The following is a 15,867-nucleotide window of genomic DNA, read 5'->3' on the forward strand; positions in this document are numbered from 1 at the left end:
GAAGTATTTCAGCTGGAAGCCTGTTATGGAAGCTTTAGTGTCAGATGCTTTTCTGCAGGGTTGGTCGAATGGAAATGACTGCTTTTCCACCTTTTATCATAATACTCAGGTGTGTGGCACAGCTCTGCACGCATTCAGCAAGTGTGGTCTTAGTAGCATCACTGTGGACAGCGTGGCCTTGGTATCCATCTCCATTATAGCTTGTGGTGGCTTACCTTGTCAGATTGCCTGTGCTGCCTCAGTTTTTTTGGGGTCCTCAGAGGCAATATCACAAGTTTGTTGTGGACAAAGGAGGAATGGAACCTCTTATGTTGCTTGCAGACATACCAGGACGTTTGGAGTCTGCTTCAGGATACATCAAGGCCACTTGGGCACAAGGTACATTTAAGGCATATAATACATCCTGGGAGGTTTGGAATGGTTGGTGTATAGAACGAGGTATGGATTACATTTCATAATATGTCACAGGAATTTTACATTTCTTAGACGTTTCGCTGACTGGTCAGAAGTCCTATAGGACTATTACAGGGTAGAGTCCAGCATTATCAACAGGCCATCAGAAAATGGATGATAAACCAGTCGGGGAACACAAAGAGATTTTCAAGTTGATTGAGGAATTCGATTTGGGAACCCTCATACACCTAGATATTCTGTGATATGGGATGTGAATTTAGCTCTACAAATGTTCCAATCATGGGAAGATAATGATAGCCTTTCTTTAAAGTTAATATCTGGTAAGTCGGTTATGTTTCAATGTCTGGTATCATTTGGAAGAGCTTGAAACATTATTTCTTTGGATATTTCTACAATGAATTTCTTGCTACTGGGGGTCCAGTTCACAGTTACAAGGCGTACCAAGTGTGCGTATACCTCTAGAGAGCCCAGATTATGGTAGTAATATATTGTTTATAGTTTTTAATAGTTCCAATCGCGACTAACCAGACAATGGTCTGAGGTGCCAAGTAGTGATGTGGCTGAAGGAAAACACTTCTTTTGGATGGAGGACACATTCCAAATGGTATTTTGCTAAGGCAAAGAGTTAGTCATTTGGCTACTCATGAGAGGTCTGTAACTTTTTGTAGATTCTTTCATGGACTTTTAGCTCAAGTCAAGAAAAGAGGACAAATTCGTTGCACTGCCTTTATTTATAGAGAATGAACGCATGTTCTTTAAGATGTTACTTCCTGCCCAAGAGAGCAGGAGCATGAGAAATTTAGTACATTGAAGGCGCTGTCATGCCTGAAATACAAAAAGAGAAGTGCAGGTATCTGCTTGTTTCGGAGAAGGGTTGGGACTCTCCAATTAAAAGAATTGCACTTCTGCAAAGACGTGCGGGCACTCTCCCTCTCAAAATCAAAAGGCGCAGGAACCTAGTACCGGCCCATTTAACGCATTTGTGCTATTCAACAAACATCATGAATTGAGACTAAATAATAGAGGTCTCCTTTTTCTTCAATTAAAGGAGGACTTTCCATAACTAATTGTCTAATAGAATCAGCAATTTGAAGATAACGATAAATGAGGCAAATATTATGTAAACAAAATTAGGACTTTCTTTCATCACTAGCTAGGAGAATCTGCAGTTTGGCGGGTATTGAAATTTGAATGCGAATGGCACCGGTAAACTCTTGACATGTAGGACTCTAAAAGTCACTGTACTAAACATTTTACGGTAATTTAATTATAAAAAGTGATTTATGCACAAAGCATTGATCCTATGTTACAAATTAGACACTGCGTGATTAGGCAAGCTTTACTACAATAGGTTAACTTTCAATACTTCCAGACACTCACCCATAATGCATGGTGTGCAGCTTGCGGTCACGCTGCTGGACAGCCCCGGCCCATGAATAGCGGCGCCTTCGTCTGACCCGAGTGAAATACTTGCTCATCCTGAACTTTGCAGCCTGTGTCAGAGGGCGATTCTGCAATCCGAGTTCACTGTGTCCTTTCTGCGATGCTAGCCACTTAGAGGTATACACAAATCTAGTATTCAATCTAACCTGCACTCCAGGAGACGGGGAGTACTTTCCTACCTGCACACCAAGTTTAGGTACAAATTCAGCCAGACAGCATGCTAGAATTTCGCGCCAAGCGCCATAAACATAAAAGAAAGACTGTCATGTCAAACTCAAAAAGCCAGGTAATCTAATAATTCCCACATTGACGGCCATCTTGGAAAGGTACAGCTTCTGAATTCGCTATTCTCGGTATAAATTGAAAAAAGACCCAAGTGTTTTAAATATACTTATGTTAAGTCTGTCTTGCCAATAAATATCTCCAACAGAAAGTAACCACAATGAAAATATAAATTAAACTAAGAGTAACACGTTTGGTGTGGCGTGAATTGCAAAACATACATTCCCTATGCATACAACATGTGCAGCACCCGCAAAACTACTGTGGGATACATAAGCGTTTTCAAAACCTAAGCGTTTCAAGATCGGCGCTTTAGTCCTGCATGGAAGTGGAGCCGTGAAATCCAACCATTTGAATATTATGACAGACAGCAGTTCAGGTCGCGTCGTGTCATCAGTATTTGCCTGACCCTAGCATGGCAACAGCGCAACATTCTTAGGACTATTTTGGAGTTGTTTATATTTTAATCGGAAGTGTCGTCACACCGTGGAGCCGGAGGTTGTGGTGAACGTCGTGATGCTGTTGCTGTGCGCCAGCGGACGGTAGCTGGCTTGTCTGTGGCTGTAGGTTTTCTGCCATGGCTAACCGTACTGTTAAAGACGCGCACAGTATCCACGGGACCAACCCACAGTACCTGGTAGAGAAAATTATCCGTACCCGCATCTACGAATCCAAGTACTGGAAAGAGGAATGTTTCGGTCTCACAGGTGAGAAGTTCCAGTAGAGAGCCCCTCTCCTGTCCACTAATCTAGCCCCAATGTGCAGTAATAAAAAGGCGTTTCATGTATTGTTTTCCCTCTTTCTGCTAGGGACATGCTCCCAAAAACGACATTTAGTGCCCATATTTGCTTTCCACAACGTCGTTCTTAGCGCCCAACACATTTGAGGTAATCCACGTTGCGGATCAATTTATAGATCATTATGGAACACCTCATAAAGTATCTGGACTGAACGCACCTAGGTTAAAGAAGAAGTCGCACATAAGGGTGCTGTGTGGAATAGATACACGCAGGTCTTGACAACACCTTGGATAGAGTGCCACCTACTGTACTACAAGTGTTATGGACCTCTTCCATAGAGGGCAGAGTAAAGGTATGATTGGAGCTCAAGTCTCATCATGCCTGTGCATGGTTAGTGTTCTCATAAGCCCGCCATATCTAGTGTGACTAGATGGAATATTCTTCGAGTGGCAGAAGACTTATCTGCATGAGCTGGTGTGATTTACAGCAGCTGTAAGTCAGCGAGGATGTGTTGGTCCCCTGCTCTCATGGTATCATGTCTCCAGGGTCCGTTTGGGAAGGTGGATTTTGGACGATGGCCCTTTGGCTGAGGGACAGCTGTCGGCTGTTTTTATGTCTGGTTTGACAGTGCAGGTGAATAAAACCAATAGAGACCAACAAGCAATAAGTAAGCTTTGAAAAGACTATAATATCGCACGAAAGAAGAGGAAGGGCGAATTAAAACAAGCCCTGTGGGACCAACTTCTTAAAAGCTCCATAGAGAATAACAGTGAGGCTTTTTGGAGATTGGTAAAATCCCCCTTTCTTGTTGATGACAAAAACCTCCCAAGAATAGAAGAAGCCATCAAGGAATCAGTCTGGGTGGCCCATTTCTCTTAAATATTCAAGAAAGGCTCAACCTTAACAGGGACTGATGTAACTTCCACTAGTAGCCCCCCGCGGTTTTATACCCTATCCGGCTAGAATTTGACATTTCTGAGGTGCTTCAGGTATTAAACGCTAGTAAGAATGGGAAAGCACCGGGACCTGACGGGGTTCCCGTAGATCTATTTAAACATAATACGGATCTGTGGGCCCCAATGTTGACCAGGGTGTTTACGGCAGTAACCGAGAAGGGCCTGTTGGATTCCTGGACCAAATCCATCATGGTTCCTATATTTAAAAAAGGAAACCGGCAGGAGGTATCCTGCTATCGCCCGATCTCACTGCTGGATTCGCTGGGCAAGGTAGTGGGTAGAGTTGTGCTTGAGCGTCTCTAGCTGTGGGCTGACGACTGCGGGGTCCCCTCCGACCTCCAATTCGGGTTTCGGGAGGGCTTTGGTTCAACAGAACAAGCCCTGAACCTATCAATTTTGTTTGGTAAATATGTTCATATGTTCATGCAAAGCGGGGCATGTTATACATGGTTTACGTTGATTTGTCCGCCGCTTTTGATTGTGTCTGTCATGTAAAGCTGTGGTCTGTTCTGTCACGAATGGGAGTTGACGCTCCTCTTGTAGACTTTTTAAGGGACTTATACTCGAAAGCCTCTGCGAGGGTACGATTTGGCGTAAAAGGCGAACTATCTGCGCCGTTTGGAGTAGAGCGTGGAGTTCGCCAAGGTTGCGTCCTGGCCCCCTTTTTGTTCTCACTGTATACAAATGGTCTGGAGGTGGCAATGTTGAGGGGGTGCCAGGATCTACCGCAAGTAAGAAAACGTCCGATTCCCGTTCTGCTCTACGCGGACGACGCCCGCGCGAAAATTGTGGAGTATCAGACGATGTCGCCCAGCCATGTTGCGATTGCAGTTTTTATATTCCGAATGTACTTGTAACCACATCGTCAATTTTCTGAAATGTATTTTTAAACATAGAACAACTTTGTGATAAGTATTTTATCTGTGAAATGGATGATTTTTAGAATGCCTATGTATTAGATAGTATAGCTAGGGGATCCCCAATGATGTTGTGGATAACTGCGTTCAAAACGAATTGTAATGAGTTTTCTTTTTTAAATGGTGTGTAAAATATGTCCTGTATCTGTGATGCTGCTTTTATGGTTTTCTATTTTGCAAAACCGAATAAAGAATATATTCATTCATTCATTCAGTGCAGGTGTCTAAAAGGTCTGCTCTTAACAATTTTTTAAATCCCACACCCAGCTTAATTGGCTAGAAGCCTAATGTTCATAGAGCCAGATGCTATGGTTTGAACAAAATACTTTGACTAAGGGAACTATGACCGGGCTGCAATAAGTGTCAGAGAGAGTGTGGTCTTTGTGAATTTATGAACGTGTGCGTATGAGTGAAATATGTGTTGGATGATTGAGAGACTGTCGTATGTACTTGTAGCACAGGACACACCTTTCACCATATTTGGCACTGTTGCATTTAATCCGTTTACTGCGCCCGCGATTTTGCGGAAGTGCGGCACTTCCGCAAAACTGGCAGGGCCGCGTCGGCCATTGGCCGACGGCAGCACTGGGGAGGTAGTGCTGCCGTCGGCCAATGGCAGACTGCAGCATGGAAGGGGTTAAAGTGCAGAACAATGTAATACAGAATGTTCAGATTTTGGAACATTTTTCTGCAGTTTAAATTTCTCCAACTTAAAATAATGGCTGCATTTTCACGTATAAATATGCAGGGGTGGGGAATCTCCCGACGCCCGAGACATCTAGATTTCTTAGGAGGGCAAGAGGTTTTAATTTGTATTTTGTCCAAAGGACAAGTAGACAGTTTTATGGTAATCCGATACACAGCTGTTCAACCCTGTAGGTCACAGCCAGTTAATAAGATGCTCTGAGCAGTTTATTGGCAGTGAAAGGGTAAATGCAAAAGCTGGGGCCTGCACTTTAATTTCCCAAGAACAGAACAAGAAAATGATAAAGTAGAGCTCGAAGTTGGAAATAGCTCGTGCTCGTGTAGCTTCCAGGCCCCATGTAAGAGGCTGCCTTATCTGCCTTTTGGCCCCTTGCTCTGACTTGAACTGTATGACCCCTGCCTTGTATTCTCTGCTCCACTCCTGGGCCTCATCTTTAACTCACTTTGCTTTCCCTTCTCATGCACCCCCTCCTTTGCACTTTGCCTTTCCTGTACACCTTATGTTACACCCGGTGCCTGAACCTGCTCAGCCCACCCCCCTTAGCCGCCCTCTCTGACATCTCTGACCCGCTCCCCTTGGCCTCTCATATCTTACACATCGAGGGCTTACATTAAAGCTCATTATCTTTCCCATGGGCGTTCATGCAGGCCTAAGGCCACCCCCAATTCTGTCCTTGCACTAGGCCTCTCATGTCACTTTGTGCCTGCACCAGGGGCATTGTGAACAGCTGTGAACTTTTTGATGGGCCTCTTCCGTCTGCTGGTCCGCAGACAAAGGCCCATAATGGACTTGAAAGGGTGGGTGAGTGAGTGAGTGAAAGGGTGGATGAATAGATGCATGTATGAATGAGTGAAAGGGTGGATATACAGATGCATGGATGAATATGTGCAAGAGTGGATGATAGATGCATAAATTAATGAGTGAAAGGGTGAATGGATAGATGCATGTATGAATAACTGAAAGGGTGGATGTATAAATGCATGGATGAATACGTGCAAAAGTGGATGATAGATGCATACATTAATGAGTGAATGGGTGAATGGATAGATGCATGGATGAATGAGTGAAAGGCTGGATGGATGAATGAGTGGAGCGTAAGGGTGGATTTTTAGATTAATAAATGGATGAGTGAGTGAAAGGGTGGATGATAGGTGCATGGATGAATGAGTTGATGGATAGGTGCATGTATGAATACGTGAAAGGGTAGATGTATAGATGCATGGTTGAATACGTGCAAGAGTGGATGATAGATGCATACATTAATGAGTGAAAGGGTGAATCGATGGATGCATGGATGAATGAGTGAAAGGATGGATAGATGGATGAATGAGTGGAGTGAATGGATAGATGGATGAATGAGTGGATGGATGTAAGGATGGATGTGTGAGAATGGGAGGAAAAGAGCAAGGGTGAATGAAGGGATGGGTGAGTGGATGGATAGGTTGAAAGTGGATTGATGAGTGAAAGGATGGACGACTTACTGAAAGGGTGGATTAATGGGTGAGAGAGTAGATGAATAGATAGCTGACTGGTTGAGGGATGGATGGATTTGGCTGGGTGGAAGGGTTAACGGATGGCTTGGTGGGTGGAGAGTTGAGTGTAAAGGTGGATAGAGGGATTAGTGAAAGGGTGGATGGATATATGAGCGAAACGGAAGATGGATGGTTGAAAGGGTGGATGGATGAGCTAAAGCATAAATGGATGAAGTGAAAGGGTAGGTGGATAGATGAGTGAAAAGGAGGATGGATGGGGTGGATGGATGGAGGGATGAGTGAAAGGATGGATGAATAGGAGTGAAAAGGAGGATGTGTGGGGTGAAAGGATGGATGGATGAGCAAAAGGATGGATGAGTGAAAGGAAGGCGGGATGGATCAGTTGGATCGATAGGTTTGGAGATGGCAGGATAGGCTTTAGCAGCAACAGTAGAGGTGGTGGAGCTCTTGATGGGCCTCTTCTGTCTGCAGCTCGGCAGACAAAGACTTGTAAATAATTTGAAAGGATGAATGGATGTGTGGGTGAAAGGATGAGTGAGTAGAAGTGTGGCTGGCTAGATGGATGGATGGATGGATGGATGAATGAGTGACCGGGATGGTGGATGGACAAAGGATGTTATAATGAAGGAAAGGGTGAATGAGTGGATGGGTTACAGGGTGTAAGGATTAGAGAGCGAAAGGATGGATGAATGTAAAGGATAAATGGATGGATTGATGGATGGGTCGAAGGGTGGGTGGAAGGATGAGTGAAAGGGAGGGTGGATATATGAAGTGAATGGAAGGGTATCTAGATGGAGTGAAAGGGAGGGTGTATGGATGAGCGAAAGGATGGATGGATGGTTGGTTGAAATGGATAGGTTTGGAGATGAATGGGTAGGTTTGGATATGGATGACTGGATCGACAGACAGATGAACAGATGGATGAACAGATTGGTGAAAGGTAATGGATAAAAGAATGAATGGGTGCCAATGTAAAGGTGAAATGCTAGATATCAGTGGGTGAAAGGATGAATGAATAGATGCTTAGATGGAAGAGGCAAGAGAGCTACTGTGGAGAGGATTCCAATTACTTTTTTTCGCTTGCTTGGTGTCATAAGAACTTTGAATCAACGTGGGGGGTATTTAAATGTTCTGGTTACTCACTTGGCCTACATTGTGCTCCTTTCTCTACCTTGGGATTATCAGGTAGGCGTGGTGCTGTTTGCCAGCGAGTTCTTACTAGACAGCTAGCATTTGGTCTCATAAAAGCCACATTGCCATAGAAATTCCCGGCACTGAACAAAACTATTTTGTAAAAGAGCAGAATGCTGTCACACACAATGAAGCCAGCTCACAGATAGGAAGAGATACCATTTCAATAAAAACGAAAGGTCTTGGTTAACTCAAATTTTGATTAGGGGCTCAAATGTTAAAGTCAAGAAAGTGCACCCATGATATATGTCCTTGTATTAAAGGAGATTTACGTTTTTCCTGAATTCACATGAATTTCTTTAAGTAGGCCAGAAAACCGTAGTCCTAGAAAATATTTGAGAATTGCATCTTAGCATGAGCAAATATGAATATGCCCCAGCGGAAATCTGTTGAGTGTTTACAAGTTCACTTTTTCTCCAACCACATTTTTCCCAGCCCTGGAAGAAACTTTACTTCTGCCGTTGTCAGGGGTAAATTTCCAACCTTTCTCAGTATGGGAAAAAATTAGAGAAGAACTGGTGAAAACCTCCAAAATTCAAATCCTTCTATAGTATTAGCCTGACATAACCAGAGAGGCTATTATCAGAGCTCTTCTACAAAGAGATTGCAGCCATTATTTGACGGTGCACTACATGGCACCAAAGGGACAAGTGGATTTTGTTACAGGACAAGTAGATTTATGAAGCTACTTGTCCCATGGACAAGTACATATTTCAATAAATTCCACACCCCTGAAATATGGCCCTGTATCGAGAGAATTTTACTGAAAAGTTAACTTTGTTTATGTGGATTCTGGTCAAACTCTTCATTTGCATTTCCTCCCATTTCCCAGTGTCACGTTTACCAACACCAAGCATCTTGTTCCCAGTGGCCTATAAACATAGTGTCATATTTATAACAGTAAAATATATTTGCCTAAATGGGGGAAATTATAAAAGTTTAAATAAACATGCTTCATTAAATATGAAGAGGTATTTGGCTTAATTGAAGTGGAGTAAGACATTAATTCTTAATGTTTAATTGACAGTTTTCTTTAATTTAAATTTCTCACATTAGAAAACAAGCATTTACAGTGAAATGGTTTCGCCTTTTGAAAAGTTTGAGCTATTGGCATTGTAAATGACAAAATTTGTATTTATGTGTTGGTTTTGAAAATAAATAAATAAATGGCATTGTCATTTACAATGCCAATAGCGTAATCTCTCGCTAATGCGAGACCTATAGCATTTGCAATGCAATAGATCGCGTATTTACGCAAGTTTGAGCTAATGATATTGCAGATAACAATGCGTTTTATTTATGTTTCAAAAACCAAAACATAAGTAAAAGGTCTCTCACACTGCTGTCTTTCTCACACTGCTGTCGCTCTCACACTGCTGTCTCTCCCACACACACACATGCAGAGAGCGACACACACCAGCCACACACACATGTCAGTTTCCGAAACAGTAGTGCCAAGAAGCCTGCATCCAGTCTAGAAGGGCAGGGTATCAAAGGAGACAAGTGTGCACATATTTAATGACATTTAACTGTTATCCAGCAGTCGTGGCCTGGCTGATGCCCACAGGGATGACTCGGGATATAGCGCCTCCGGTGAGGGTTCGTCCCCTAATGTCTAGGAGCTACAGGAGAGGCGCCCGTGGAAATCTGTCAATACAAACTCTGGCAGTTTCTTTCTTCGTGGAAAGTAAAGTGGAGAAGACACTCAAAAAACTGCCTATTTTAAGTTCGGTTTGAATAATGGGACCTGGGGGCCCACATAAAATGGGAAACTACATGTCCCAGCATGCCAAGTGTTGGAGGCTGACATGCTAGGCGTGGCAGGAGGCCAGCCTCTTGACAGGGGGCCCTGGGTAGGTATTTGCTAATGAGGCCTGGGCAGGCCTAGGCCTGAACCTTCATTCACCAGGAAGGGTTGAGACAGCCAGAACTGACTTGCATAAATGCATCTTTACCGAAGCAAACCTTTCCCGCCTTCGTCCAGAAATGCAGCGCTCACTCTATAGAAACGTCTCCCGAAGGCTCTGCGCTGCGCCCACAGCCCTGGCAGCAGCAAACACGCCAGAAATGTGCGGATTGTTTGTCAAGGTTAGGTCGTTTTGTTTCGTTTTCAAGACAGAAAATATATAATTAAAGACTGGATTAAAAAAGAAGCAACAAGCGCATTGAAGCCCCTCTCCAAAGGACTGACTTCCGGCTTCTTTAAAGCGCCACGCATAAACGGCCTACTGTGAACGGCTGCAGCTGAGCCAATAATCAGGGCTCAATGGGCCCTCGGCCTCTAGGCCCCGGTGCCACTGCACCTGCCGCACCAACGGAAGCTACGTCCCTGAACGTACTAGGAAAGAGAAACCCGCCCGTGCAGTGTAAGCGCTGGGGATGAGGAGGATAGAGGCCCTCTGTGAACCCCCTGCTAGTAGGGGTGGTGGGGGGGGGGGAGGCTGGCTGAGGGAGGGCGCTGTCATCGCTGCAGTATTCTAGCGCTTGAAGCACTCCGCCTGTGCTCGGCCTGTACGGTGCAGTACAACAGGCATCTGGGCAGTACGGGGTCGGGTACAGCTGTGTGCCTGGAATGTTTAAAGGCCCAGGGTGCTGGCCTATAAGTGGGGCTCCTCTGTACTATGACAAACACCACACCTTGCCTGTGTGTGAGGGCAGAGCACGTCACGGCTGTCACACAGCCGCCTCTAACGCAATGCTCCCCACTTTACTGCAGGGGTGCGCAGGACCCGGGCTGCATGCACCGGGGCCCAGGGGCGTGACCTCAGGAATATACACCTGCCTGAAGTTGCGTCGCCTGCAGTTGCGCTATACACAACACAGCGCCTAGTCACAAAATCAGAACAAGCACCTAAGGGCACACGGACAGCGGGAGGGGGGCGGGAACGGACAGTGGGAGGGGGGGCGGGAACGTGCACACAGACAGCGGGAGGGGGGGGGCAGGAAAGTGCACACGGACAGCGGGAGGAGGGGCAGGAACAGGCACACGGACAGCGGGAGGGGGAGCGGGAACGGACAGCGGGACATAGCGAACCCACCCCTGAAAACGACACTTCCAAAATGGCGAAAACAAAGCTTTAAAAAAACACCCCCCACCGCCGCATGACGATCGCAAAGGGGCAGGATGAGTAAAAATCACGGGAACGGCCATGAATGTGCTCCGGCAATGACGGGCAGATCTCTCTTCCAATGGCTAGCCTCCATTTATGGAGCTAGCCAATGGAAGAGAAGGCTGGACAAAGTGCCCATACTGTGAAACATAAGATTTCACCTGCGCGAAACGCTGCTTGCGCAGCTGTTCGCCAGGCGAAACCTAAAAATGACTGTTTTTCAGCTATAGCACAGTGTCTACTGGTCACTGGGAGTAAAAAGCCTGCTACTTGTAAATGCTACACTTGAAATAGGACACAATTAAAAGGAAGAGTTAATCATTAAGGTCACTTTTCATTTTAAAGTTCTTCCATTTAAAAGCATTCAGAAACATATTTTTATTATCCTGCTCCAATATTGATTCGACAAGGACTTTTAGTCAAGAGTTAAATAATTCAGTGCTTTACCTCTGTGACCCAGCCTGGCCCATTAATCTGACTGAGAACTGTTCATTATCAGGTTCTGGTATCTGCAGCCTGATGATAATAATCTAAACACAGCCTCACATTAATGTTAAAAGAAAAATGTGACCCTGTGATTATTTAAAAATGAACTCAAGGCTGTGAGGTACTTCAAAGGTGTTTGCGAGCTACTGGTAGATTTCGATTTTCTGGTTGGAAACACATGCTTTAAACAATAAACTGTGGGCCTTAACCCCACCCAAAGGAGTAGTTCTGATTCATCTCATGCTATTGGGTGTTATGTGTCTGGTTCCACTTCATTTGGAGTATGTTTGCAATGCAGGAGGTACTATTTTACATTTGATAAGTGCCCTGAATTGCTACACATTCATTCTTTATCTAATGAATGCATAGTATATGTAATGCAATTGTTTTCTGTTATGTTTTGCACTTCAGCAGTCTTTCTAATGTTGTAATCAAAATGCAAGCCGGGCTCGTTTTCTTTGCCAGTGCAACGCCTACAGACATCTTTTAACTGTTCATTATAAAGACCTATTGTTTCCAACACAAAGTCTTAGAGAGGGTGTTTGGTTAGATTATTGCTTATCTTTTGTTGGTATTGGCATTCTTGTCAATCGGTCTCATTTGCTTCCTTCCTATTTAATTGCTTTCAATCCTGTTCTTGCATTTGTCCTTCCCCTGGAGCGTTGCTTTTTTTTCTTCATTTTTTTAGGTCTCGCCTGTCGATGCGCATCGAGCAAGCGAGACTATGGGGGCTCATCGACTCTTTATCTAACTTGCAAGGAATCGTGGCGATTCCTTGCAGTGCCCGTGACTTTTAAGCTCAATGCGCATGCGCATTGAGCTTAAAAGCGCGTGCACGTCCGTCGTGTTTTACCCGCTCCGCCCCCTCCCGCCGTGTCGCATTTCTCCTCCCCCCTCCCCTCTCTTCCCTCCGTCTTGTTATTGTTATTTTTATTTTTGTTTCTGGTGCACGTCGCGTTTCTCCTGTCCGAGTGCTCGTTTTGGCTTCCCAGGTCCCAGTTTATTGATCGCCTGTTTTTCCGTTTATCCTGCCCCCTTATCAGTTATTGTGCAGTGCAGCGTCCTGGGAGCTTGTTTGTCTGATCCCCGCTGCGTGGTATGTGCCGTCCGGGACTCCTCTGGCCGAGTCTGTAATGTGAGCTTCCAGGGGTGATTTTGCCAGGGCCTCATTCCGGTCTGTTAAGCCCTCTTCACCTGCACTTCCGCCCAGCCCGCTGTGTACTGGAAGCCGCTGCTCACTGTCGCGATGCAGGCCGCTGATCTCTTCCAATCGCGCTATGCGTTCCCGTCGTCGGTTCGTTCCTGGATATCTGATGTTCGATGCTGCCCCATCCTGGACCTCAGGGACTGCCCTCGGAGCCTTAAATTACAGCGGATTACTGTGCCGGATTAATGTAAGGGCCGCCTCACCCACGGAGCTTCTCAGCTATGCAGCCATCATGGTCGGCTGTAGATTATCAATTTTAAAACATCTTTTAGACATAAACCACTTAATGTTTATTAAATGTTCTTGCCTTGGTATTGAATTCAGGGCTGGATAAAATACTACGTGCTTCCAAAGTTCTTACGTTTTGTAAAGTATTAGGAATTGGAAACATCTTGATTTTCTGTAACAATCAAGTAAACAAACATAACATTTGGAAAAGCAAAAGGGAAACAATTGCAGAATTTCTCCTTTCCTTTCAATCAGTTTTGATCGCAAGGTGTGGGGTCCCACATGGCTCTTTGTTGAGCCATACCATGTTCAGCATTTATGTGGCATAATTCGCTTCTCTGATCAGGTTATATAGGTTCTTATTCTGTGCTTATGCTGATAACAGACAGATCTTGATTCATCTTGGCTGGACTCAACCTCGTCAGCAGGGCGTCCTTTGCAAAAGGTTTTAAACTGTACAGTTTAATCGATAAACTTTCCATTTGGTGCATCAAGCAGGCATGCATTCCTGAATCAACACTGCATGACCCAGTTTGTGGTAATTGTACAGTTTTTCAATCCCTGGTTTAATTTCGTTCCTGTTTTTTTTTTTCATTTCTTCAAGTTGTCTCCTTAATTTAAGTGTAAGGCTTGCAAATTATTATAAACATAGATAAGAACGGAAAGACACACTCCTTTCACGTGCCCCTGGCTGTAAAAGGAAGTGACACATAGGTTGAAAGCCTACAGAGCGTGTTGTGCACATGAAAGTGACAATGCGGAAACAAAGCAGCTGGCTGCTCTGGAGTCTGCAGAGATCTTATCGACTCTATAACCGTCTCCACCACAAATGGGCCCCAAACACTGTCGATCGCACAAACTGGCCGTATGTTAAAGTGATGCTGACACTCTAATGGATGTTTTCCACTTTGAATTCTCCCAGCTCTGCCCAGAAGAGACACTTTTTCCTTTCAAACTGATTTGCCCAGTGCAGTTCTATTCACTTTAATCCTAAATGTGAATTCCTGCTTGCATACAATAATATTGTATTTGTGCACACAAACGAAATGGATGTGTTCCTAAAAAGCAGGGAATACATACATGAAATAAATGCACATTTGAATCGTTCATTAAGGATAAAAGCATATTTGGAAATTAATTTGCCAGAGTGCCTGTGTCAACCAGGGAGGCCTTGAGGACAAATAGCTGGGCTTTCAGAAACTTGATCCCAAACACGACTTGCTCATAATATGAATGTCTCTTTTTATGAGTGCCTAAGTTCATTGTGTTTTGTGGCTCACCCTCAACCCCCCACTCACCCTCACCTTCACTCACCCTCAACCCCTCACCCTCACTCACCCTCAACCCCTCACCCTCACTCACCCTCAACCCCTCCCCCTCAACCCCTCCCCCTCAACCCCTCCCCCTCAACCCCTCCCCCTCAACCCCTCACCCTCACTCACCCTCACTCACCCTCACTCACCCTCACTCACCCTCACTCACCCTCACTCACCCTCACTCACCCTCACTCACCCTCACTCACCCTCACTCACCCTCACTCACCCTCACTCACCCTCACTCACCCTCACTCACCCTCACTCACCCTCACTCACCCTCACTCACCCTCACTCACCCTCACTCACCCTCACTCACCCTCACTCACCCTCACTCACCCTCACTCACCCTCACTCACCCTCACTCACCCTCACTCACCCTCACTCACCCTCACTCACCCTCACTCACCCTCACTCACCCTCACTCACCCTCACTCACCCTCACTCACCCTCACTCACCCTCACTCACCCTCACTCACCCTCACTCATCCTCACTCACCCTCAACCCCTCACCCTCACCCACCCTCAACCCCTCGCCCTAACTCTCACTCACCCTCACCCTCACCCTCACTCACCCTCACTCACCCTCACTCTCACTCACCCACCCTCACCCTCACTCTCACTCACCCACCCTCACCCTCACTCACCCTCACACAGTGCAATAGGTCTCGGAGCATTTGAGTTAGAGCTTTTAGAATTGTTTATGGCTTTTTTTATTTGTAATTCTTTAGCATTGGCTACAGGAAACAAAAATGCTAAAGATTTACAAAAAAAACCCATAAACAATTCTAAAAGCACTAACTCTAATGCTGCGAGACCTATTGCATTTCCAATGCTTGTGCTGTTATTTTGATTGGGTGACTTGCATCCTTCTACAATTCTCACGAAGGGACTCATTTTTTGAGCACCACTTTGGATTGAAAGTGATTTCTTTCTCTCTCTTTTCCATGTAGAATTCCCATTCCTCCCTCCCACACGTGCACATACCCACCACTGTATATACTCTGGAAATTGCTGCCTGCTCAGTCTTTAAAGTGCAACAACAGATTTGGCATGTTTGACTTAAGATCAGATGTTATCAACTTGTCTTTCTTTTTTCTCCTGCCTTTTACAAGTTGCATGATAGCCCATGCCTTGGCACAAAGGCAGCATTTATGACGTGGGGCCTGCTAGTGGTAAAAGATCACTATAAACAGTGCTGATTCCCTGAATATGCGCTCCCAGTTTTGCGACTTGGCTCTGTGGATGTCAGTGCTACTGTTGGTATATTGATTTAGATTGATAATCTCCTTGAAGGTGGCCTTTCTGCCTCCCTTTTATGGCATGGCCTTCGGTTGATGGTAAAAAGACACAACCTACTATGCTAATATCTTTTTCCATG

General features: G+C 45.0%; 2 protein-coding genes across 2 annotated transcripts in view; one reads left to right on the forward strand and one right to left on the reverse strand.

Annotated features, from left to right (window-relative positions):
- ORC1 (origin recognition complex subunit 1) overlaps positions 1-2,095 on the reverse strand; it is a 159,698-nt gene extending 157,603 nt beyond the window's left edge. Inside the window, exon 1 of the mRNA XM_086952441.1 lies at positions 1,795-2,095. Coding sequence (XP_086808567.1) covers positions 1,795-1,892 — 98 coding nt within the window. The 5' untranslated portion in view covers positions 1,893-2,095. The remainder of the gene's footprint in view (positions 1-1,794) is intronic.
- Positions 2,096-2,630: 535 nt separating this feature from the next.
- The window catches only part of PRPF38A (pre-mRNA processing factor 38A), a 144,241-nt gene continuing 131,004 nt past the window's right edge, over positions 2,631-15,867 (forward strand). Inside the window, exon 1 of the mRNA XM_086952442.1 lies at positions 2,631-2,846. Coding sequence (XP_086808568.1) covers positions 2,717-2,846 — 130 coding nt within the window. The 5' untranslated portion in view covers positions 2,631-2,716. The remainder of the gene's footprint in view (positions 2,847-15,867) is intronic.

Source organism: Lissotriton vulgaris, chromosome 1_1 (assembly GCF_964263255.1).
Source record: "Lissotriton vulgaris chromosome 1_1, aLisVul1.2, whole genome shotgun sequence".
NCBI lineage: Eukaryota > Metazoa > Chordata > Amphibia > Caudata > Salamandridae > Lissotriton > Lissotriton vulgaris.